Below are 25369 nucleotides of genomic sequence, written 5' to 3' on the forward strand. Positions count from 1 at the left end.
AAAAAAAAAACTGCTGTTTTTTTACATGAAAAATTATCACCTCAGATTCAGAAAAACAGCCATTTTTTTCATAAAAATTTAAAAAAAAAATCTCCTTAATTCAGAAAAACAGAGACAATTCTTACATGAAACATTATGTCATTAACTCAGATTTATGTTTTTTTTTTTTACAAGAAAGAATATGTAATAAATAAAAAAAAAACATAGCCTTTTTTTTTTTTTTTTTACATGAAAACATTTCATAAATGCAGAACAGAGCCAAAACAGATGATTCTTTTTAATGAAAAGTGATATTTAAAAAACTAATAAAGCCACTTTTTTTCTGTGAAAAGTTATCTTATTTATCAAAAAAAAAAAAAAACAGCTGATTTTTTTACATGAAAAATTATCTCATGAATTCAAAAAAACAAAGCATTTTTTTTTCTCAAGTGAATACAATAAACCTCCATAACATCTGACAGAAGGATTAATATGTGAAATATGTAGCTGGTAATTTCGAGTACCTGTCAGTTAATATGCATTAATCCTCAGTGCAGCAGTAGAATACAACAGAGTGCAGCTTCTACAGTGACGTGATTATCTGTGTGCCGTTAGAGAAATGTATTAAGACGTGTTTGATATATGCTCCAATAATTCTCATTCGATTATACAAGAAGTGATAAATGGCATGTCATGTATCCACGGAAATGTTTACCACGTGACTCAGTCATCATTGATTATTATAAAATCAGCATTAACATCTGTGTGGCGCGTTAGCAAAACAAGCGCAATCAAATGAAGAGGATTTGATTGATGAGGCAGTAAGTGATTGACGTGTTGGTCATGATCAAGGCTTCTGAGACCCGTGTGCGCCTCTCACTCAGCACAACATCCTTTAAAAGGCTTATATTTACAGGACACGTTATTTATTGTTCGATAGAGTCTTCATCGTATTAAATATTTTACATAAATCATATTCTTACATGCAGTGTTTTACAGTGCAGAGAGTTTCCTCTGATATTCATAAAAACAATCTGTAAAAGGGCTGGTTTGAAATGTGTGGTTCAAGCCTCATCCTTCTTTATTCTTTCTTTTTTTTTTTTTTCCAGTGAATGAATGAAACACACTCACCGTCCACAAAGCTCTCTGTTAAACTGGCCCTTTTTTCCAGCTATAATCTATTAAATAATTCGATCTTAATATAACTAAATTCTTCACTAAACAACAAAACCTCCTAACCTCAAAATATTTTGTTCGCTCACCTTGCATAGTGTCCATCTCTGTTACTGTACGTGGGCTGGCTGGCAGTAAAAAGGGGTTGGCAAAAAAAAAAAAAAAAGACAATATTGTGGGGAATGAGATATAATATCTGCCCCTGCATGAAATAAAAAGCTCAACCTGTCTCACTCACAGCTAATCTCAATGGGCTCCGTGAGGAATGATATAAGTGTTACAGGTGAGTGTATTGCACATGGGCCTTTAGAAAAGGTGACTTAAGTCTGCGTCAGTGTGAATAGGAAGCATGCAATACTTTATGAATGCAGTGAAAAGACAGAAATGTCACCTCTCGCTCTCGGGCGTGTCATTTTGGCTTACAGCTAGTGTGTGAGGAGTGTAAAAGCAACAATGTCGTAGTGGATCATCACTCAGTACCAGCACTTACTGTATAAATTATTGCACCACACATTGTTGTTAAGTGTTCCCTGCACCAAAAAGGTTACACAGTAAACCCTCTGTGAGATAAAGACATGAGCAATTTACAAGGAAGGTAATACTGCTTCTTGGCAAATTCCATACAAAAAAAAAAAAAAAAAAAAATCATACAAGTACACAGGGACTGAATGGCAAAATGAGAGACGTGTGCAGAAATGCATTATCTGTATTTACTGTATATGTATTTGTGTGTGCGGTCTGAAAGGAGTTCATTCAGGACAGCCAGTCTCCCAGCATGCAGCTCTGGTTTTTCCGCAGTCCCACAATGCGCAGCGTCTATTTGGGCCAGTCCACTCTGGCAAAGAAAGGGTGGGATTTGATGTCATCCACGCCTCCCGCGCCCGCCCCCAGCCTCTCCATCGGGTTGTACTGGAGCAACTGCACAGGAAGACGAGACACATCTTTAATTCAACAAACAACCAGCTGAAATTATAATAATAACCATCATTAATAAATGGTAAACTGATAGTTAATTAAACCTTAGTAAGTGGTTCTTTTACTGTTAGCAAATCTATACATATGTCTACAGTAGAAAGCCTCTAAAATGACAAAAAAAACAACTTTACAGTTAATACGTCACTGAAATGAAGTCATCGTGCAGGAAAAAATACTGCTTTTTAAAAGGGCGATTTCATCCTCGTTCTTTTCTGGGTTTTCCCAAATGGAAACACCCACTCAGCTGGTAGCAAAAAGCAGCGTTTACAGCGCTTACGCCCTCCTCGCCCTCAACCTAGGGGGTTTACATGTAGCAACGTCATCATGCAGAGAGCTGGGTCAGGTCGTGTGGGAAACCGTTTTAGAGGGGAAAACAGCGTTTTGACACTAAAAAGCAAAGACACTTTGACCAAAATTTTAATGTTTGGATTTGAATATGCGAGGAACACTACAGAGAAGCCACAGAATAATATAAATTACTCGATTTGTGGCAGATTTGTGCCACATTAACCAGAAATAAATCCATGCTAACCAAATGAATGTACATCCAAAGATTTCCAGTGTTATTAAGCACATTTCCACTTTATGTAGGATGCATTTTTGAAAAATCTGTTTTTGTATGCCTCCACGATGTCGACAGCAGTGGCCAGAGGTACTGTTGTCTCTACTACTGTACTAGAATTTCTAACTTTGATGAATTACATTGAAATATATTGATATTTGATATCATTTTCAATACCACAGGGAGGAATTTACTGAATATTGAGGGCATAAAATATTGGATTTTTAGTAAAAGATTAAAATAACAAGGCTGTAACACGACAACGGATATTCAACTGGAGCAAATAAGATATGTGACGAGAGGAAGACAACACTGCGACTGAGTGAGAGGAGGCGAGACTACGTGGGCACTTCAGTGTTGAGTGTGTCAACTCTGTTAGACAGAAGAGAGAATATCCATACTGAGTATTTCAAATATTCACTATCGATATTCATCAATATTTCTGTCAACACTAGGATTGTTTTTTTGGGTTATCCTATCGTTGTGAGGGTGATATCTCAAGAACATCTTGAGGATATTTCTTCTAACGTGACACAAATGACAACTCTGCCTCAAAGATGAACCGATTAGATTTTGGTGGTCACGAGAACTTTGGCACGATATTTCAAGAACGCTTGAAGGGAATTTCTTCAAACTTGATACAAACGTCCACATGGATGAACTGGTTACTTTGGCAACCAAAGGTCAAAGTCACTGTGACATAATTTAAGAATTCATACATAATTATGGCAATTTCACACAAATGCCTAACAGCAGCTGAAGAGTAACTACTTAACTTATAACTAGTGACATGAAATTAAATTACTAAATGAGTGTAATCGTGACCCATTAGAGCTACTGACAAAAGTATTAAATTAAATTACAGTTACAAAATATTGATGATTACATGGCAGCTGCATCTGAATATTCTTTTTCTGCACACGACTGAGTGCACTCTTCTAGTTTATTGTGCATCTTTTTCCCCTGGGAAACAGCTGCCAAAATCTGGGTATTTTAAATATCACAAAAACAGATTTTTAATAAGCTCCGTCTAGGTTGGATTATCGCTGTGTTTACCGACCTGTGAGAGACAGTGGTAACTTTAATTTACATAAAAAGGCAACAGATGAATACTTTAATATTATCATGCAGGATGCAAAATCCCCTCACTCACCAATCCTCATTTTTTTTCACAAAAGGAGTGAATTAGTCATTAGGAATTAGTTATGTTCAAGTTTCTTCCTGTGACTTTTGTAAAGAATAGACAACACGGAATTACAAAAAGTCTTTTCAGTGGTGGGGACAATCTGTTCAATTCTGTGTATGAAATAACTGTTAAAATATCAACAGCACAAGTTACCAGCAGCACAGCAGACTCTCACCTGCTCCAGCAGAGATCTGGCCTCCTCTGAAACAGACTCGGGGATGTTGAGAGCGGTGTGGCGACCGATTCCTGCGGGATGGCACCGCAGCAGAGACTGTGCAGAGGGAAGGAGGTGTGGAAAGAAGAGATAACCATCAGTGAAAACAAAGAAAAAAACCTGACAGAGTGAGAGCTAAAGGTACAGATACACTGACACCCGCAGAGCAAAGTTCAATGCGAGAGCGCCAGGATGGGACAAATAGGAGGAGACCAAAGAGCCCGAGCACCTGAAACAACACTGATCACACCAACTACAACAACGTAATGATTCAACTGCTGTTGCTCTTTCTTGGAACTGCTGTGTCATAGAAAGAATGACATGTTTGTACTTTATACATCGTTTATTCCGAGCAGCTTTACTGGAAGGACCGACAGTCAAGCAGCAGTTTACAGTCGGGCTGCAGCTGTTGATTATTATAATAATCAAGTATTCTGATTATTCCATCAATTAATCGAGTGATCAGATGGGAAATACTTTTGCTTTATTAAAGAACAATAGTAAATATACAAAGGAGAAACTAAGTCAAGTTGCCTGAAATGTTAAGTCAATCAAATCATTTCTATTTTTTATACAGTAAACTACTACAATAACACTAGACTGTATTATACAACAACAGTTCTAAAAAAAAGACAAGATATGAAATGTTCAAACTGATTTACTTAATTGTTTTATTTTGTAAATATAAACTCATTTGGAATTTAAAGACTGCAACATGTTTCAAAAAAGCTGGAGCATATTTACCACTGTGATACATCACCTTTTATTTAAATAACACTCAGTAAGTGTCTGACATTAACTGTTGAAGTTTCTTATGTGAAATTCTTTCTCAAACGAGAATAAACGATATAAGACTTCAGGTGGTCAACAGTCCGGAGTCTCTGTTGTTGTTTTGTGCTTCATAATGCACCACACATTTTCATCAGAGGACAGGTCTGGACTGCAGGCAGGTCAGTCTTGTACCTGAACTCTTTTACTGTGAAACCACCCTGTTGGACCACATGCAGAATGTGTCTTGACATTGTCTCGCTGAAATAAGCAGGGACGCCTCTGAAAAACACATAATTTAAATGGCAGCATATGTTGCTCCAAAATCTGTATGTACCTTTCAGCATTAATGTGATAGTTACCCATGATGCCATGGGCACTAACACACCCCCATATCATAACAGATGCTGGTTTTTTAAGTTAGTGCTGATAACAATCTGGGCCCCGTTTCCCAGAGCCTTCGTAGCGCTACGTGCGTCGTAAGTTGTATTTTAAGGTCTCCCTTAAGGTTGTCCCAACTCTGGGAAACAGCTCGTAACCTTAAAGGAGACCTTAAAATACAACTTACGACACACGTAGCGCTATGAAGGCTCTGGGAAACGGGGCCCTGGACGGTCCTTGTCCTCTTTAGCCTGCAGGACACGACATCCATGATTTCCACACTCTCCCACTTTGCATCAGTCCATCTCAGATGAGTTCAGGCCCAGAGAAATCGTTTCTAGATGTTGTTGATGCTTTAACTTTGTATGGTAGAGTCTTAATTTGCATTTGTAGATGCAGCGACAAACTGTGTTTACTGACAACAGTTTTCTGAGGGGTCAAAGGTCACGGGCATTCTTGCACCTTACATGCAGAGATTTCTCTGGATTCTCTGAATCTTTTCATTATATTATGAATTGTAGATGGTGAAATCTCTAAATGCCTGCAGTTCTGTGTTGAGAAATGTTCTTAAACTGCAGGACTATTTGGACCACTCAGTTTTCCATAAAGTGGTGAACTTCACCCCGTTCTTGCTTATAGATGACTGAGCCTTTGGAGGATGCCCCTTTACTTAAAAAAAAACACAAACAGTGGCAGTAAAACTCTATTTCCCACTATGATGGTTGAATTTACTCTGTTGTGTCGAATCGTGGGTGGTGATCTGCACGGATCATTTATGTTGTGTTGCACCACCATCATTTTTAGTAATTTACTTTCTCAAGAAACCGTTTCAGCCTTGGTAGGGCTGGGCAGTCTATCAGTAATATACCGATATTGTAATATGAGACTCGATATTGTCTTACATTTTGGATTTTGACATATTGTAATATGGCATAAGTGCTGCTTTTTCTGGTTTTAACCGCTGCACGTCGGAAGGGTCATTTTTTGAACCTACCAGACTGTTCTAGCTGTTCTATTATTTGTCTTCATCCACTTAGTCATTATGTACACATTACTGATGATTATCAGAAATCTCATTATGTTAATATTTCATGAAAACAACAATAATCATCCCTATTATATTGTTGTAATGTCGATGGTGAGATACTTGAAAACAGGTTTATCAAGATATATATCATTTATCCTAAATATCCTAAAAATAGAGATTTATATAAGCCATATTGGCAAGCCAGCCCTAATAGAATATCTTGTAATTTGTTTTTAGAGCAAAATCTGACCAGGTTCAACTGTCAATTACCAGGAATTGTTGCACTCACAGAAAAATAAAAAAATTAAAATAATCTCAGAAGTGAGAGAAAGGGAGCACAAGACCCGCAAGTGCTTTTCTAACCACAGAACGTGGCCCTATTGTTAAAATAATTGACAATAATGACCGTAATCACTCTTTCCATGCATCTGCCTCCAACAGAACATGTGCAGCAGTGAGAGAAAGTAAACTGTTTGTGTGTTTGTGTTGGGAGACCCTGTGTGTATTTTTTTCCATCAGTTAGGTCGGTTGCCTCTCTCTCTCTCTCTCCCTCTGTCTGTCTCTCCTGATACGTGCTGCAGGAGTTCTGGCTGGGTTCCTAGCCGTAGTCAAGACTGCTCCAGGCAAGATCTTATCCTGCAAGGATCAAGAGACACTATGTGTGCCTGTGTGTGTGTATCCTTGCCAGGTCTGTACCCAGACATAATCATCAAAGGAGACATCTGTGTGACTGACTTTTTTTTTCCAGGTAAGTGGGTGTGTATTGTTCAACATAATAGCACTAACCTCACACCCCGACTCATGTTTGGGCCATTGAAGGGAACCACTGATCGCTGATATGAAAATATGCCCACTGGCAATCAGTTAGAATTTATTCAAATTTAATAGACAATAAACAATTGAAGGGACGCTCTGCACCTGCACTGGGTGTCGTATGCGTGATACTGCAGAGGTGGCCTAAGTACACACATTCTTCACTCGAGAAGTACAGACACTCAAGTAAAGAAGTTGAATCTGTACTTTTACCAGTCTATTTTACACAAGTAAAAGTGTAAAAGTACAGGCTCTGAAATGTACTCAGAGTATAAAAGTAAAAAGTCGACCTCTGAAGAACATTTCTACCAGCTGTGTCCTCACCTCACCTTTACCCCGCAGTCAAGTCTCCTCTGTTTCATCTTTTATGTCCTATTACTTCATTTATGTCTTGTTAAGTCTTTCATGTCGTTTTTCATCGTTTCACTGTTTTTCGTCTTTTCACATATTTTATTTAATTTTCGTCGTTAAATTTCTTTCATCTTGTTGCATCTTTTGCATTGTTTTCATCTTGTTTTTAGATCCTTTTTCCATCTCATGTCTTTTACGTCCCTGACATTTTCGTCTTTTACATTGGTTTTGTCTTCTGTCTTTCATGTCATTTTTTCATCTTGTTACATCTTTTCCACTGTTTTCATCATGTTACATTATTTATGTCTTGTTACATCTTGTATGCCGTTATCTTCTTGTTACGTCTGTTGTGCGTGTTTTCTGTGCGTTTCATCGATTTAGGTTGAAATCATTCTTGATGATGGGAAGGCGACGCGCACTGATAAATAAAAATAATCAATAATTCCCCTAAAATGCATCAAAACTAAAGTAATGTGCCCATTTTAGAAATGCAAGGAGTAGAAAGTACAGACATTTGTGTTAAAATAGTGGGAGTAAAAGTTAAAAAAAAAATACTCTAATTAAGTACAGACACCTGAAAACTGTACTTAAGGACAGTAACTAAGTATTTGTACTTAGTTACTACCTCTGTGCTACTGTGAGCGCATTTGTCCTTCAAGAGAGGAGCAAGTTATAATTAGCATGTGTACATGTGCAGCATATCTGTTGTCTTCCAAACAAAAAGCCTGTCTTAAAAGACTGTCCCTCAGTCTGTCCCTCAGACCAGCCGAGTTCCAGCACCTTGAGAGCTGCCCCCGGTCTTCACCTTCCACGCCGACCTCAGAGCGGCGTGCTCAAAGCCCAGCGCTGCTCCAGGAGCCAGCAAAGAAGCCCGGGGAGAGCTGACCCCCTGGCCCAGCAGATGGAGCTCAGGCTGGGGGAGAAAGTCACACCGACACCCCTGGCACTCCCCGAGAACCAGAGTAAGAGACGGCAGCCAAGACGCACCTCGCACACACACACACACACACACACACACACACACACACACATGCACACACCGCAAACAACAAACTCCACCTACTCAAACACATACAGACACGCACGCACAACCACACACACAACCTGGCATGACCATAAAGAGTGTGAGAGAGTTGAAAGCCAAGACACCTACAGACATCCCACAACACCTTAGCAACAAAGATAACATTTTTTTTTTTTTTGTACTTTTTGACTCACCGTGCCGGTCAGGAGCTCAAACAGGATGGCGCCCAAACTCCACCAATCGCACGCTGCCGTCTCCTCGCTGATACCTCCCACCTCTGAAACAAGGGCAGAACAGAGGGAAGACACTGAATAAATCAATAAATTAACAAGCGGAAAAATAGCTTATGTGTTCAGGAAGAACATAAGGAAGAATAAATAAAATAGAAAAGCAACGTGCATAATTAAAGGAGAAATCTGTAATATATTTACTGTACTAAATGATCATGATATGTAATCACAGATCAAGGAAACATGCTAAACATGACAACAATAGAGTGGAAGCGCTGCTGCGACTTTCTGTTGGACACATACAGGTGCTCTTTGGATAATTCAAGTATTTTTTGCTTATTCTTCAGGTGAAGGGATCATTGCATGGGTGAAATCAAAACTGCAAGTCTCCTTCAAAAACACTCCAAGGCACACAAAGTTCTCTTGTAAGGTTTGTATAAAATTAAAATGCTTTTATTTTACATGGAAAAAAGAGAGAAAAACTGACATTGCTCTTTTTACAATGTAAAATAAAGGTGTTTTAATTTTATGCAAATATTACCTTGGAGTGTTTTCGAAGGAGACTTGCATTTATGATTTGTTTTACTCAGACTGTTTTGCCCATGTAATGAGCCCTTCACCTCAAGACTGAGAAAACATGCCAACTTGAAATACTCGCTTCTCTTACAACAACGCTACAACCGCAGTGTCTTCCTTTGAAACCTCTCAGTTATTATTTGCTAGTTTCAAGATAATCTGAGTTAAAAGTAATGCCAAATGTTCGCTGAATCAGTTAGTGTCTGTTTATGATTCCTAGGAAATCATCAATAACCTTCTGGAAGGCGTAGACGTTCAGAGAACGCTTAGAGGCAGACTGTCCCTGAACTCAGAGCAGCGGGGTTTTGTTTTCAGGATAATATCTTTTGCTTTACGTTGACAGACAACTGACAGTTATAAACAGCTGATTAACCGTCAGTGTAGGACTTGTTGTCGCTTGTTATCGCTTGTTATCGTCAAATTACAATGTTGTGATTGTCTTGCGCTCTAGCAACCTGCTTGAGTTTCCTTGAGTCTGGGGAAGAGGAGGCAGCAGGAAACAACTCGTTTCACCGTATGTTAAATAGGATTTTAACCTATTAAATCTACAGTGAATGGCTCCAACCCGCTACGTGCAGTTGTATATCGCTCCTTTAAACTTAGCAGCTAAAAGGCCGCTAACATGATTACATCATCCCAGGTACCGTACTTTTAAAGGCTCAACATTAAACACGGTTCCAGATTGACATCTTCTTGGATTACTTAATCTTTCATTGAAATGACACAATCGATTCAAAAATGAGCACAAAAACATGGACACAGTCGCACACAGACACACACACACGCGCACACACAAACAAGTGTGTGTCTCATAAAAGGGTGATTTGCATAATAAAAAAGCAGTTAAATTGAGGAAACCGTCTGCTGCAACTTCACACCATCTGCATGACCTGACCTCAAACACACACACGCTCACTCTCACGCAGCACACACACACACACACACCAAGAAATGTAAAGCAGGAACAACTGAGAACAAATAGTAAGACATTTGTGTTCAGTTTTCTTTGCACACACAATTCTTTTCTATTACTTCCCAAAAACAGCCTTCTTTACTAACAGTGGAAAAAAAAACCTGTTATAGATCTCAACATTACGATTTATATTTATGATTTATGTTATTGATGGCAACATAAAGCTACGACAAGGTGTTTTTAACTGGTTATGAAACGTCTCAAGTTATTACTGATGTTTCTATATGACCTACATAAATTAAGAAGACCAGCCACAAGAAGATCTGCAATTTCTGTGATGGTATTCTTAATGTCGGGTCAGATTCGCCGTGAAATCAGATTAAATGAGCCTCTGTTTGCATTTTCCTTGGCAAAGCTACAGTGAGTAGCAGTTAAGAGGATATTTTTATTTAGATAATTTTATTTTTGACGTTATATTTTGTGGTTACGATAATGAAAACTCTACCGCTTTTATCCACAGGGGCCTCCAAAATCAACACAATATGAAAGTTCTTTGTAGTAGCTTGAAAGTATGGCCGCAACTAATGATTATTTTCATTGTCAATTAATCTGATGATTATTTTCCCGATCAGTCGAATTGGTGTTTGGTCTATAACGTGTCAGAAAATGTCAATCAGTGTTTCCAAAGCCAAAGATGACGTCCTCAAATGTCTTGTTTCATCCAGAACCAAAAGATATTCAGTTTACTGTCACAGATGACTTAAGAAACGGGAAAATATTCACATTTAAGAAGTTGAAATCAGACTTTTGACCTTTTTTTTTTTAAATGACAATCAAAATAGCTGGGGATTAAAGTAATAGCTGACAAGTAATTGATAAATCATTGCAGCTCCTCTTAAAAGCAGACATTTAAATTTTCCCTAGCCATCAGAAAATTTACTTTAACTTCCCTGTTTTCTTCATTCGGTGCATTTCAGTTTCTAAACTCTCTTGCTAAAGATCACTAGATCTTTGCTGTTGAGAAACTGTTTTAAAAGTAATGATATTTTACGGTGGAACAACAAGGACATTTTATTCTCGCAGTAATTCAACAGTTGATTAATAATCGATTAATCTACCAATTAGCAGCTCACTTCACTAAATCTAATGAAAATGCAACTAAATGCAGTAACTCACGAAACAATTTAACTTATTTCTACAATAAAGTAATAGGTAAAAACAATTTAATCTTTTCACATCTTTTCATGTGATGTCTTTATTTAGGTACCAAATTATGCTGAGTGTCAGCAAGTATTGGTATATATAAACAGTATCATTATCAATTTTGGTATGGATAAAATCTTAATGATATCATCCCTATATTCCACAGTCTGCGTTTAAGTAAGACAGAAACCAAGAGTGATGCTCGAAAGTCAAAAGTGTATATATGTCTGTGTGTGTGTGTGTGTGTGTGTGTGTGTGTGTGTGTGTGTGTGTGCTAGCACCACTGGGTACCAGATGGCCTCTTGTGCCGCTCAGCTTCCCTCTGCTCTGCTCTCTCCAGAGGGCCGAGACCCAGGGTCACGGCTGTGGCGTGCCCAGAGACCAGCCTCCTCAGCTGGGGGAGCAGAAGAGACAAAGACCCCTCATCTCCTGGAGGCTGCCGGTAACTCCAGGGGCCGGCGCGGCTCTCTTGCAGTTAAGGTTAGAGCGGGCTATGATACGAGCTGCACGTTTCATACACACACACACACACACACACACACACACACACACACACACAAACACAAACACAACACACTCACTGCCAACTGAGCAACCAGTCTTCAGGGCTCCCCAGGACCACTGTTTTGACAGCCAAGGAGAGAAGATCGTCATTGAACGGACTAGTGATACCTGCGTGGTTATGAGCTGTAGGGGAAATACTGGACACACACACACGCGCGCACACAAGCACACGTCTCAGAGCAAGGTCGATGTCATCACAATGGATTAATGTCTAAGGAGCTGCAGGGAGAGTACAGTGGAGCTGGCTACACTTACCGCTCTGTCAGAGCGAGGCAGGGAGAACGGGAGACAGAGAGGAAGAGGATGGGAAGGGAGAATTAACTGCATCCAGAGGCCATGGGTCACTCAAACCCCACTGTTACACTGCGTGATGATGTGGACGTTTAAAGTCTCAGCAGACATCGTAGGGCTGCACAACATATCGACATTATGTCAATACTGTGATACTAGACTCTATCGTCTTAGATTTTGGATATCATTATAATACTGCAAAAGTGTCTTATCCTGATTTTAAAGGCTACATTTCAGTAAAGTGATGTCATTTTCTGAACTTCTATTATTTGCTCTTACCCACTTAATCATTAAGCCCACGAGTGCCGCTGATGATTATTTATCAAAAAATTTAATTGTGTTAACAGTTTTTGAAAGCATCAAGTCATCCCGACACAGGGTTTATGTAGGTCCCCAAAGTGTCATAAACATGATTTTGACAGGCCTTAAAAATTGAATTATGAAGTTATCGTTACTTTCAAAACATTGGATTTAACTACAGTCTTGCTTTTAAAAGGAACATGTTGCAATTGCGCGTGTACAAATGAGTACAGCAGTCTAAATAGTGAGTTGGAGACATATATTGTGTATTAAATAGGCTAAGATACTGTTTAATTTACAGTCTATGGTTGAAGTACATTTCCCTCCACCCCTCCTCTCCAGACTTCGGTGTAGGACACACAACATCGTAAACTACCAGTAGGTTAACATGAGCGCAAGACGAGCACAACATTGCAATTTGACAATAACAAATAACAACAAGTCCTACACTGTAAGTTTGGACATTTTTCCTCGTTGCATCTTTTTCTACTTGTTACCTCATTTACGTTTTTTTAATCTCTTTTTGTCTTGTTATGTCTTGCTGCGTCTTTTTCATCTTGTTATGTCTTTTGCATGGTTTTGTGTTGTTAAGTCTTTTTGTCTTGGTGTATCCATCGGTGCATATCACGTACGACAGACTTAACAAAAAGAAAAAGATCCAAAAACTAATCTTTTCAGTGTGTTATTGTACATTTCGGTTGAAATCAGTTTTGATGCTGGCAAGGCAGCATGCACCGATGCAAAATAAAAACAATCAACGACTCCCTTCAAATGCATTAAAAGGAAAGAAACAATCGTGTTTTGAAAATGAATTGAGTAGAAAGTATAGAAATCTGTGTTAAAATGTAGGGCGTGACAGTCAGAATCTGTAAGAAAATGAAATACTCAAGTAAAACAAAGATTCCTGAAAACACAGTGAAGTGAAGTGACAAAATATTTGCAATTCATTGCTTCCCACGTCTGAAAATGTCTAAATCAAGATGTATATTGTATATCTCAACAGTAAAAATACTAAGATATTATTTATAAACCATACTGCCCAGCCCTTATACATCCGCTAACCGTCTTTCTTGAACAGCACCATAAAAAAACTTTAGAATAAATCATGAAAGTTCTAAGAAAACAAGAGGATACTGAGCAGTTAAGATACAACAATACAGCGTGTTCACCCCGTGGCCTCTTCTTCTTCCCTTTCCCCTCAACAGAGCAGTTCCCCCCTGCTTTGTATCTTAATCACACTCCATCTCCTCTCTCCTGGGGGCCATAAGGAACTTTCTCTCTTCTCCTCTTAGACCGACTTCCCTAAAAACTCAACCGACTGTCATTGTTGAAAGAGGAAGCAAAGTGTGCGCAGGTAGGAAGTTAAGGAGGGATCGGCGTGTGATGTTCCAAGACTGTGAGAGCATGTGTGCGTGTTTGATGATGTTATATCTTCAAAAACAAACCTAAAACAATCCTATGACTCATCTTCACTGTGAGGAAAAATATTCAAATGTTAAAGCAGAAGTGCTTTCAGGGTGCGATTTCTTATGTGAAAAGCCTTTCCAAACAATGAGATGACAGCTCTGCGTCAAAACGGGAAGTAAACTTTATCTTCCATTAGATCATACTGTGGCTGAGCAGGTAAAAGGAAAACAAAACAAAACAGTGAGTCTGATGGCGGAGTCCTCGGTAACTGACTTGTTACCTCAGAGAGGAAGAAGAATGAATTTCCCTTTTCTTAGACGTTGAAGACAATTGTTTTCGACCTTGCTTCCCTCTCAACAGAACAATAAACAATTCATGTTTCTACTCAAATTAGGTTGTGTCACACTTACAGTCAGCACACAAAACTAACTTTTCAACGAATCACTACCATAAAACACCTGCTTTTATAACAGTGTTGGGTTCAACAGTACCAAAACAGCAAAATAAAATGCCTTAACAACATAAAAAGTGCCAAATGTCTTAAATACATTACCTGAAGATTCAGTAAGGTAGTTGCACAGGTCGGATCTGTCCTCTTTGACAGAGGCAGACTGAAAGGATCCCTATTTCTTTAATTTTTTTTCCTACGTAACAATGCAGACAGTTAATCAGTAAAGACATATCTTAACTGTTCACCTGACTAGCCAGAGGACTGGGACTCCCAATAGTTCAAAAGCAATAAGGTTTTCTTATTTTAGGCGTTCCAACTAGGGATCTGGAAAAACTTGATTAGATGCATTACGATGCAGATATGGAAGCGCCCGGACAGCAAACAGCGCACGCACACTAGAGTTATCCTGAAAGCAAGAAATGTACGCCATCTTCTCAAACGGCAGCGGTCACAATCATATTTCAATTTAGTGTCTAAATAACTGTGTTTGTGAGATGAACGTCAAGTGTATTGTATATGCTTTTGACCATTGCAGTTGAGACGTTAACGGAGCAGAGCAGCGATCGCCTGCAACAAACATGAGGGGCTGAGCGACACACGCTGCAGAGACTGAACAACTTCAACTAACTCTGCGGTGAAGAAAATAACTCTCTGCTCAGTCTGTTTCACCTCAGAAACTCTGCATGTTGGATAGCGATGTCTTTCCTCAGAGCTAACGGCGCAGCAGAGAGGCTGCTCTCCACCGCTGAGACATAACATGAACACAGCGGAGCTCTCTGCCTCCCCCACACTGTGTTATTCTCATACAGGCAGAAGACTGTATGATGCTTTCAAGTTGATTAATTCATTAATTAATGCTGTTAACTTTTCAAAATTAAAATAACCGTTTAATTGCCAGTTATGTTTCATATTGTATATTAGTGGAAGTGAAGGAGCAGACTGAGAATATGTCCCCTTTTCTAAATCAGACCCCTAAATGTGACGTGTATCATGATAACTTCTAAACCAGGCTATTCCTTGAGTTACGGTGAGGAGAGCTGAGTGTGAGCAACTGCAGATCGATACCCGCCAACCAGCAACCCGTGGCTTAAAAACTTAAAATTCTGATGCATGAAGATGCAACAATAATCATTTTATCATCACATCATAGCCCTCTGAACTGGAACTGCATCAAAAGGTACCAAGAGATTCCCACTCCCAGTTTAAACTGGCAAAGACCTCAAATTTGTACTGACCGCCAGAGTTATTGTTTCCACCCAAAAAGGGGCGGGGGCATGACGCAGGAGCAGGACGCGGTGCTCCTCGCATTCATCAGTTTTCAAATCAGTTTCTTGTTTATTTCTAAATGTGTGATCAATAAATGCATCACTGCAAAGAGCGCAAATGCAGACCTGTTTCTGATTGGTATATGGTGATGGATCCATACACACTTTGAACATATCTCACAGTAAATAATTTTATTTTAAACACCGTGTGTAAGCACACACGTGATGTGGTGTTGAGCTCATGCCGGTGTCACCTTACTTTTTTTTTATATTTAAAGACCTCACAATTAAAATGACTAGGACAAAGCGACCCTCTCATTACCCCCGACACTTTTGCCCCTGTACCCCGGCTTCCCCTTGACGCTCTGGCCCCACCCCTTAAAAATATCCTGTACAAATGACACAACGGTGAATTTGGAAGTCATGTGATGAAAGGTGCACGGCACATATCCTAAAAAGCGCATACAACTGTCATATTATGGTGCAGTAATGATAATATTATATATTAAAGTCACAGTGATCGTTTGTCCCCGACATTGTACAAACACGTAAGGTGAAGATAGAAATGTTATTATATTAAGTTGAGGAGTAAAAAACAAACAAAAAGGAAAACTCTCCATATGACACACGCATTATACTCATTCTGAATCAAGGTAAAAGTGTCAAGTCTGTTCTTAAGCTCATTATCCTGATCATGGACAAAGATCTGAGGAACAAAATCTTCTAACCCAGTAACAGTATATATTACAATGCAGTAATGTGCTGTAAATTTAATTAAGAAATGGCTTAAAATAAGCATAATGTACCACATTTTATCACATTTGATTATTTTTGTCTTTCATTTGGAACTTCCATACAAACAGAACAGGGATTATAATGATGAATCGATCGCTAAGAATTTGAACGAATGCTAAGAATCAAGTAAAATTTAATCAATCTGCTATCAAATACAGATCTGAAATATGACAGATTTGTTTTAGAAGCACGCTGCAAAAGTTATGATATTCAAGTACATGTATTTAATATGTAGGCTTTTATATACACAACTTTATGTGTTTCTCAGGTTGTGTAATGCTGTCAGAGAATATGCAACGCATTTGGTATCGTTTGCTGTGACCAAAATTTTTACTTTAACAGTTGCTTACTTGTTTAATAATAATAATAATAATAATAATAATAATGTTACCAATGATCAATTAAGGAAAGTGCATACAATTTGCAATCGTAGAACTGAACTTCTCTGGAGATTTGCTACCACACACAAATCTTTCACATTGTAAAGTAAAATTTAAAACTGTTGAATATTTATTTATAATTACAAATTAGATATAATGATAAATACACAGATAACAAACACCATACATGCAAAGCCCTGCCCCCATAACATTATCTGGGGCAAAGTTGGAGAGGATTGGAGGAATGTGGATTGGTAGGACACACACACACACACACACACACACACACACACACACACACACACACACACACAGCTCTCCATTATATTATATTAGTAGGATATATTTTCCATGACACATAAACATAATTATTTAATTTGTGATGTGTTTCTTTACTGTCCCAGAATTGACCCAGACACAGTCTCTTTATTGTCTCTGGGACATCAGGACATCCTTAATTTCCAGCACTGCTCACACTCATTCAACAGCTTGTTTTTTTTCCTTATTGGAGAACAAAACACGAGCGATCGGATGTTTATGAATGATGACGAAATGGTGAGAAAGTAAATAAGCAGAAGTGCAGAATAAATAGATTAATACCCTGCTGCCGCGGTATTTTCCAAGTCCACTCCCGTGTTATTTGGGTGTGAATGTGTGCGTTTTAAAAACATGTTTCCCTCCTTCTTATACACACACACACACACACACACACACAGAGTCACACACACACATACGGTCACAGCAGGCCCCCTGCTAGCTTTCTGGCAAACAGTCATAAATCTGTCATCAGGAATGAAGCCATCGCTAGAGCTGACCCTGTCTGGATAAACAGCAATACATAACAAGGGCAGGAGAGACACACACTCACTAACCTCTGCGTTAGAGTATGTGTGTGTGTGTGTGTGTGTGTGTCTGCATGTGTGTGTTCAAAGCACATACATCTACACATACATGCATATACCACACGTGGGGTTTGCAGTAAATACAAGTAAGTAGAATAACTGACCAACACTGCTTTATAATAAAACAAATGACATCGATAACAATTGAAGGTGGACATAAGAGACTCACTAGAAAAAGAGGAAAAGTTGTCAGTGGTGGAATAAGACAGTCAGTGGATGTTGAAGTGGTGCTATTGCTCAACAGCAGCATAATACACCCCCTGCTGGCTGCTAATATGTACTACATCCATGGATCCACATGAGCTCAACAGTCGTTTAACAAACAAGACCTTTCACACCTGGGCTGAGGTCACGTCAGTTCCTGACTTTTATCTCCAGCATTTAACATTTCTTTTTTTTTTTTTTTTTCTGGCCATCTATTCTCATAAAACATTTTTTATTACTTGTGTGAGGCGAATGTAAACACCACCCAAATCTCATTTATTGAGCACCGCGCCTCAGGGTTCAACGTAAATGTGGTGGGTCAGAAATCTACTTGACACAAGTCATTCTTTACTTGCTTGGTTGTTTTATTCATTAGTGGTTATCAAATAACAGCAGAGACTAAAGTTAGTTGTAATGTTTAATCTGCAACATCTAGAAAAAGTGAAAGAAGAAAATAGTGTTAAACATTTATCCCAGTGGCTCAAAGTCCTTAAATGTCTTGTTAAGATATTTAGTTTAATATAATAATAAACAAAGACAAGCAGAAAATCTCCACGTTTGAGAGGCTGAACACAAAAGTTTCTGCCATTTTTGCATGAAAAAAAAAATCTATTATCAAAATACTGTAATACTAATAATAATAGGTGGCATGTTTTTTATTGTGTCTGGAGCTACTCTAGAGGTCGTGCAAGTTTTGCATTTATTTGACAAGTTTCTGATTTTACTGTTTCCTCTCATCATCCACAGCCACTGTGTCCAACATTAGTTATAATTTAATGTGTTTAAAGTTTGTCTATAAACCAAACTACATCTAAATTTTTACTGTGCTGAAAAGATTAGTTAATCTTTTTTTTTTAATTATCATTTACATTATTTTACAAGCAAAGAAACCAAAAGCTTCTTAGTTTTTCAAGACTGAATGTGTGCTGATCAAAGCTGCAACTAACAATTATTTTCTTTATCAACAAATGTGATTAATCCATTACAAGTGGCAACTTATTTTCTTTAGATCAATTAATCATTGCAGCTGCCAGTCAAAGATAAACTGAGAAAATTCACCAGCCAAAAATATTTTCTACCAGGCATAAAAATCCATCATGTATTTGACTAAAAATAATTTCTTTGTGTTGTTCAGACGCCACTTCTCACAGAAACACCACCCCCTGTGACTTTTCTCTTCCTGTTTACTTGTTGGTGGGAACATGTTGCCACATCTCTAATAACATGAAGGGCAGATGTTTCTTGTGACAAAACAAAAACAAACATTGTGTAGAAAGCATCAAATAGTAGCAAGCTGCTTTGATTTTCTTTGCTGACATCCTGGTAGCCGGTTCTCATTAAGGATATTAATGATTAATCCTTACTTGATTAATCATCATGAAAAATTTAACCAATTAAAATGATAGTCGAGAAAAACATTTAAATGAAGTAAAAATGTGCATTTTGTATCTAACTAATAATTAAGTGATTGTTAGATTTTTCAACTCAATCTCTTAAGGAAAATGCACAAAATTTGCAACCCTAGTTCACATAAAAGTAAGTAAAAGTAATTTAGTAAAAAAAAAAAACCTCTGATTTCAGCATCTTTGATGTGACTGTTTTCTGGTTTCTTTACTCCTCTATGACAGTAAACTGAATATCTTTTGGTTGTGGGCAAACCAAGACATTTGAGGACGTCATCTTAGGCTCTGAGAATTATTTTTCAGCATTTTCTGACATTTTAAAGCCCAAACAACTAATTAATTAATTGAGGAAAATAATCAACAGATTAATAAACAATGAAAACAATGATTAGTTGCAGCCTTGAACTTTACTTGACTAATGTGACTGAATAGTGCTTTAATACCCTGTACGTCAAGTATACATTTGGTCAAAATCTACCTTTTTAACTAAATTTAATTTGAATACCAGATTCATTTTTAAATAGACAAGACTGTTCAGCATATTACATGCTACCTTTAAAACCAGACATCCACTTCCACTCTTAGACAAGTGCAAAAACCTCTCGCTGCTTAACAAGAAAATTACTGCATTAATTACACAATGACTTAAGTGGCAAACATGTCTCGGTTTAGCACTTAGATTTTCCGCTACATTATGCATAAAGCTCCTTGCGCTGAGCTTCGCTCCTGTGTCTTTAGGTCGTCTACTGCTGGCCACTATATGCCTCCGTGTGCTTCTATTTCCATTAGTAGGCTTTTAAACAAGCTGTTGCTAAGGGAATAAAAATGCACACTTTGGATATTAGATGGAGCATTTGTTGCTTTCAGATTTATTACAACAGTGGCATACTGTATGTTCTCGTCACAAGGAGGATTTAAATCTGAAGTGACCTTCCTGGCTCGAGAGAGAGATGATGAATATGAGTGATAATATAAGTGCGTGGGAGAGTGAATGGGTGCGAGGGTCGCTGTGTACGTCTCGGAGCGCGTCCAGTGTTTTCAGCTAACAGTGCATATTTAAGAAAGATGTAATTAAAGCTACTACAAGGAGTTTTTCACTGCTCAATTGAATACTGATGCCTCTATATGACCCACATAAGCAAACAAGTCCATCAGAGAGATGACTGGCTATTTCTTTAGCTATTAAGAAAGACATTTAAGTTATTCTCAATGACTGCCACGAGGTGAGATTCTCCTTGAAATCAGATGAAACGAGCCTGTCTTTACATTTTCTCACGCAGTGTTAAAGTGTGTAGATTGTTAGCCAGTTAAAAAGAAGCAGGATGAGATTTTTATTCAGATAATTTAAGTTTTAACTGTATATTTTGTGATTATTATGGTGGAAATACTACCACTTTTGTCCAGAGGCTTCCAAAGTCAACAAAATAAGAAAGTTCTTTACAGCGCCTTTAAACACATCACAAATAATCTTTCCAACAGCCCAAGTATGCAGCCAGGTGCATAAAGGAGCAACATACAGGGAAATGCATCCGTGTTTAGATTTCAAATGCATGTATACACATACAACACACCCTACACACACACACACACACACACACACACACACACACACACACACATACACACACAGAAGTGCTAAGTAGGGACATGGTGCTGTAGTCTAGCAGCAGTTTGTTTTAGGCAGCTTGTAAACAGCATGCCAGAGCTGCCACGAGCCTGCTGGGGGCAACACATGGGGTTACCGCACCACTGGCTCACTGCTGCACAACAGCACACTCTACAGGACGACAGCAGAACTACAACAAGATGCAGCTTCTCAAAACCCTTTACTGCAGGAGTTTAAAAAAAACAGATATTTCTGATCTAATCTAACAAAAAAAAATAATTAAAATGATGCAAAATAACACTGCCATCATTCTTACTGTGTGAATGCTTTAGTTTTCTTTAACCACAAAAGAAGAGAAGGGAAAATGCATCTTTGCATATGGATTTTTCAATCTTAAGTGAGTCAAGAAGAATCAACATTCATCTGTTTCTACTGTCGAGAGCGGTTTGTGTACACTTGGATTATTCATGCTTGGCTATGAATGAGGGTTTTGTGACCATGGGAAAGTGGCCTATTTATGGCCCTGCATGCCTGCATAGAATTAGCCCCACATAAACCTCACCACTGACACGCTAACACACACAAAATGAGGCTCCTAATGAATTAAAGGGCTAGTTTGGATTGTTTAAGTGGGGATGTATGAGGTACTTATCGATAGTCATTGTCTCACCTGCAGTAGATGGCGGTCGGCATGTCCCCAGTCTGGAGAAGCTGAGACGAGCATCAGCACGGAAACTAAGCAACGTACTGATGAAGACATTTAGATTTTTTACATTTTTGCTTTCTGTAATTCCAACATTGAGACAGAACATAAAATGTCTTTTTTTTTTTTTACAGTTTAATTCAGACTTTTTGGAAGGCTTTCCAGTAATGGATAATATTTAATAACAAAACTATCCCTATCTATGTGGGAATAATAATTTACTAATTTTAGCAAAGTATTTCATACATTAAGTGTAGCTATATTTGATGCATACCTAAATGACTTAATACTTGATTTAAAAAAAAATATGTGAAATGTTGTAATAACAGAAAAGTCGTATATCTTTATGAATGCAAATGTACATTAATTCCTGATTGAAGACTTGTTTTTGTGTTTTTTCTGCTTGTTTTATTTGTTTGCTCTTTTTTATTTTCCCTTTCATTTTTGCAAAAGTGTAAAGTTTCCTTCTCGTTTTGATGCCCACTCAGTTGTTCTATTGTGATCTGTATTATCAGCGGCAGCAACAAAACATATCTTAGCTACTTACAAAAAAGGTATATTTAGAATATTTTCACCGCTTTACCTTGCTGTCAGGTAGACTTTTCCAACAGAAAACTACCATTATGCAATCCAAATTTCGCTCTCTCCAAACCAACCAAACTCCATGGATAAAATGAGTAATTCTACTTTGCTGAACACAGAGGGTTTGCTGGTTCACAGCAGCCTCGATTTATAAGTTTGTTTTTGTTATTGTATGACTTCAGGGAATCCGAGCATTCCTTTTAAAATACCAAAGTCACACAATAATGCAAACAAACTAACGGATTGAAGCAGCAATAGACCAGCAACTCCCATTTTCTTTGATGCAGAATTAGTGATTCTGCCAGTGGAGTTTGGTTGGTTTTGAGACTGCAATATTAGGCTCATATAATGGCAGTTTCTCATGGGAAGTGGCTGTCTGACAGCAAAGTAAAGCGGTAACCACAGCAGCACAGGACATCACACACCAACTCAACCACCATCTGATCCAAATGCCCTCTGGGTGCAGGTACTGGGCTCACTTTGGAAAAAGCCTTATCTAAGCTGCCTTGTTGAGTGTATTCTGTGGTCTACATATGTTGTTATGGTCTGTTGTTTGTCTGTTGATCGATGTTGTTTGCTTATTGATCAATGTGTACAGTGCTGTGGAAATGAATTCCCCCTTAGAAAAATAAAGTCTAAGTCTGAAAATATTCTAAATACTGCTTACACTTAAATTGATCTTGATTTATTTTTATGTGGGCCTGTTTTCAAGTGGGTAGAATAGATTATTCTGCTGGTCCTGTCCACAGCGGGTCATTGCTTAGTTTTAGTGCTGGTACTGCTTCTCGAAACTGGGGGTATGCCAACCACCATCACAGGCAATAAGTTGACTATGGATAAGTACCTCATACATCCCCACTTCTAATGATCCGGTGCATTAGAGGAATCAGAGCAATAAAGTGCATGAAGCATTTGTATGTGTTTCTCACCTGGTGCACAGTACATATTGGCAATGGCCTCTTTGTCACAGGACTCCTCCACGTCGCTCCAGCTGCAGAAGTAGGTGAGCTGAACATGACCTAAGGAGACAGAAAGAGATGGAAAGTGTTCAGCTCAAAATCTAAGTGTGACACATTCATCTCAACCCCACACAGTCAAGTGTCACTCCGACTTGCTGTTTTTCAAACTGTTTACTCACCTTTGCAGCACCTCCTTCCTCCGTTCCTTTCTGCCTCTCTACATCCCTCCGCGAGCTTTTCAAGCACGCAGCCCCTGCGATTACTCCTGTTTAGCGGCTACCCGTTAACGCTATCATTAGAACTAATGGTGTCATTAGGTAGCCGTGGCCATTAGCCTGGGCTAGCCAGACTGATGCACCACACTACGCCGTTGATGGGCCCTTTAGAACAATAATTACCACCAGGGAGACGAAAACAGCCACTCAGCTAATTAGACGCTTGTTGATAACGAGGTGGAGAGAGATGATTGTAGGACGACAAAAGAAGAAGTTGAGGGGGAATCTGTGACCTCCTGGTAAAACAACACTTTCGCCTTCATTTCAGTAAATAGATTACATCATGGTTGACTGACAGAGACAGTCCCTCAGTCAAATAATATCTGCTCTAAGAAGGAATTAGCAAGATGTTTGTGACATTATACAAGTTTTTCATTTTTTGAGATAAAACAAGAAAAACAACATGTCATCCAAACAGTACAGCAGCTTCAGACTGTTGTGATTTTATTCTTGTTGTGAGACAAATTTGAGCTGAAGTCGAGAGTTTTTCAAGTCCTTCTTGAAGTATTTACGTCCAAAATACCTGTAGTGAAACTTTAAAATAGACCATCTAATAGTTTATAAATGATTTCTCCTGCTGCAGCCTCTGTTCAAAGTGAGAATTTTCTAATTAGGGAAAGACATTTAAATTCCCTGTTTTCTTCATTGGTGCATATCTTTAGTGCATTTCAGTTTCTCAGCTCCTTGTAAAATATGTATTTCCCTTGTTAAACACCTCTCTGGTTTGTTAGCTCCACAATGAAGTGAAGGGAATGATATGTGAGTGTAACAGCCGCCAGATGTTTGCATTCGCTCAGTTCATTCAGCTCCATCTTGCACTTTTTCCTAAACTTTGTGACATTAAACTGTTTTAATATTAGGGCTGGGTATCGTTTAAAAAATTATGATAATGGTGGTCTAACCTTGGTGGTCGAGCAGGATGTTGTTGGGGTTCAGGTCTCGACAGATGATGCCCTCTTGGTGCAGAGAATCCAGGGCTGCCACCATCTCTACGGCCCAGCATCGCACAAACTCCTCCGGGATACGAGCTTGGGATGCAGCCAACGACAGCTCGTCCAGCTCTGCGAACAGCCGCGATACTTCTTTATCAAATTCGCTGCCACCTGTATTACTAATAACTCTTGATGATTCACCATCAAGACCTAATAAACTGGAAACCACTGCACAGGCCTCAGTCCCGTTCGTAGCGGGGACAGAGCCTGTGCTGTTGTCTGTATTTACTCTTGTACTGGCCTCTAGTTTCTCATTAAGCGAGTCAGTAACTGGAAGGTCGTGGGGGAGGTCGTTATTTTGGCATGCAGGGTGAGCCACCATTTTGTCAGAGGCCTCTTGCCCAAACGATAAGCTGCAGTCGTCCCACAGTGAGTTGAAGGGAGAGGAAGATGCGGCACTGGTGTCACAAGTTGCAGAGGCTGTACAGAAAGATGACAGCTCCTGCTCCAGTGGCTGCTCCTCCTCGTCCTCAGGCTGGCTGTGAAGCTGCAAAACATCCGGCTGGATGAATTTCTGAGGCGACGCTGTGGCCTCGAGGCCCAGACACACACCCGAAGTCTCTAATTCCTCCTGTAAAGAGTCTACAGTCCCACCCGTTACGGGCAAGTTGACCAAAAGGTCCGGTGGGTGACCCTCATCCTCGACTACTGCCTCTTTAAAAGAGATGACTGGCACTGATTCATTGGAGCCTTTATCGCTACAGTCCAACCCCCAAAACTCGGAGCTGTGGCCTTTGACCTCCTGAGCCAGCTCTGGAAGATCCTCAGTGAAATCTGAACCAAAGTCAGATGTAGAAAAGACGGGGACCTGTTAGGATACAAAGAACATCCAGACACAATAAGGCAATATAAAGAGTATAATAACAACATTCAGACTAAAAATCTGAGATAAGATAAATAGGAAATTTGTGATGT

General features: G+C 38.9%; 1 protein-coding gene across 1 annotated transcript in view; it reads right to left on the reverse strand.

The window, feature by feature from the left end:
- Positions 1–716: 716 nt before the first annotated feature.
- The window catches only part of rps6kc1 (ribosomal protein S6 kinase B1), a 42359-nt gene continuing 17706 nt past the window's right edge, over positions 717–25369 (reverse strand). The window contains exons 13-17 of the mRNA XM_084737739.1: positions 24365–25262; positions 23158–23247; positions 8648–8730; positions 4051–4146; positions 717–2070 (exon numbers count right to left, since the gene is read on the reverse strand). Coding sequence (XP_084593865.1) covers positions 1969–2070; positions 4051–4146; positions 8648–8730; positions 23158–23247; positions 24365–25262 — 1269 coding nt within the window. The 3' untranslated portion in view covers positions 717–1968. The remainder of the gene's footprint in view (positions 2071–4050; positions 4147–8647; positions 8731–23157; positions 23248–24364; positions 25263–25369) is intronic.

The sequence above is a fragment of the Lutjanus erythropterus genome, chromosome 15 (genome assembly GCF_056507025.1).
Source record: "Lutjanus erythropterus isolate fLutEry1 chromosome 15, fLutEry1.hap2, whole genome shotgun sequence".
NCBI classification, from domain to species: domain Eukaryota; kingdom Metazoa; phylum Chordata; class Actinopteri; order Lutjaniformes; family Lutjanidae; genus Lutjanus; species Lutjanus erythropterus.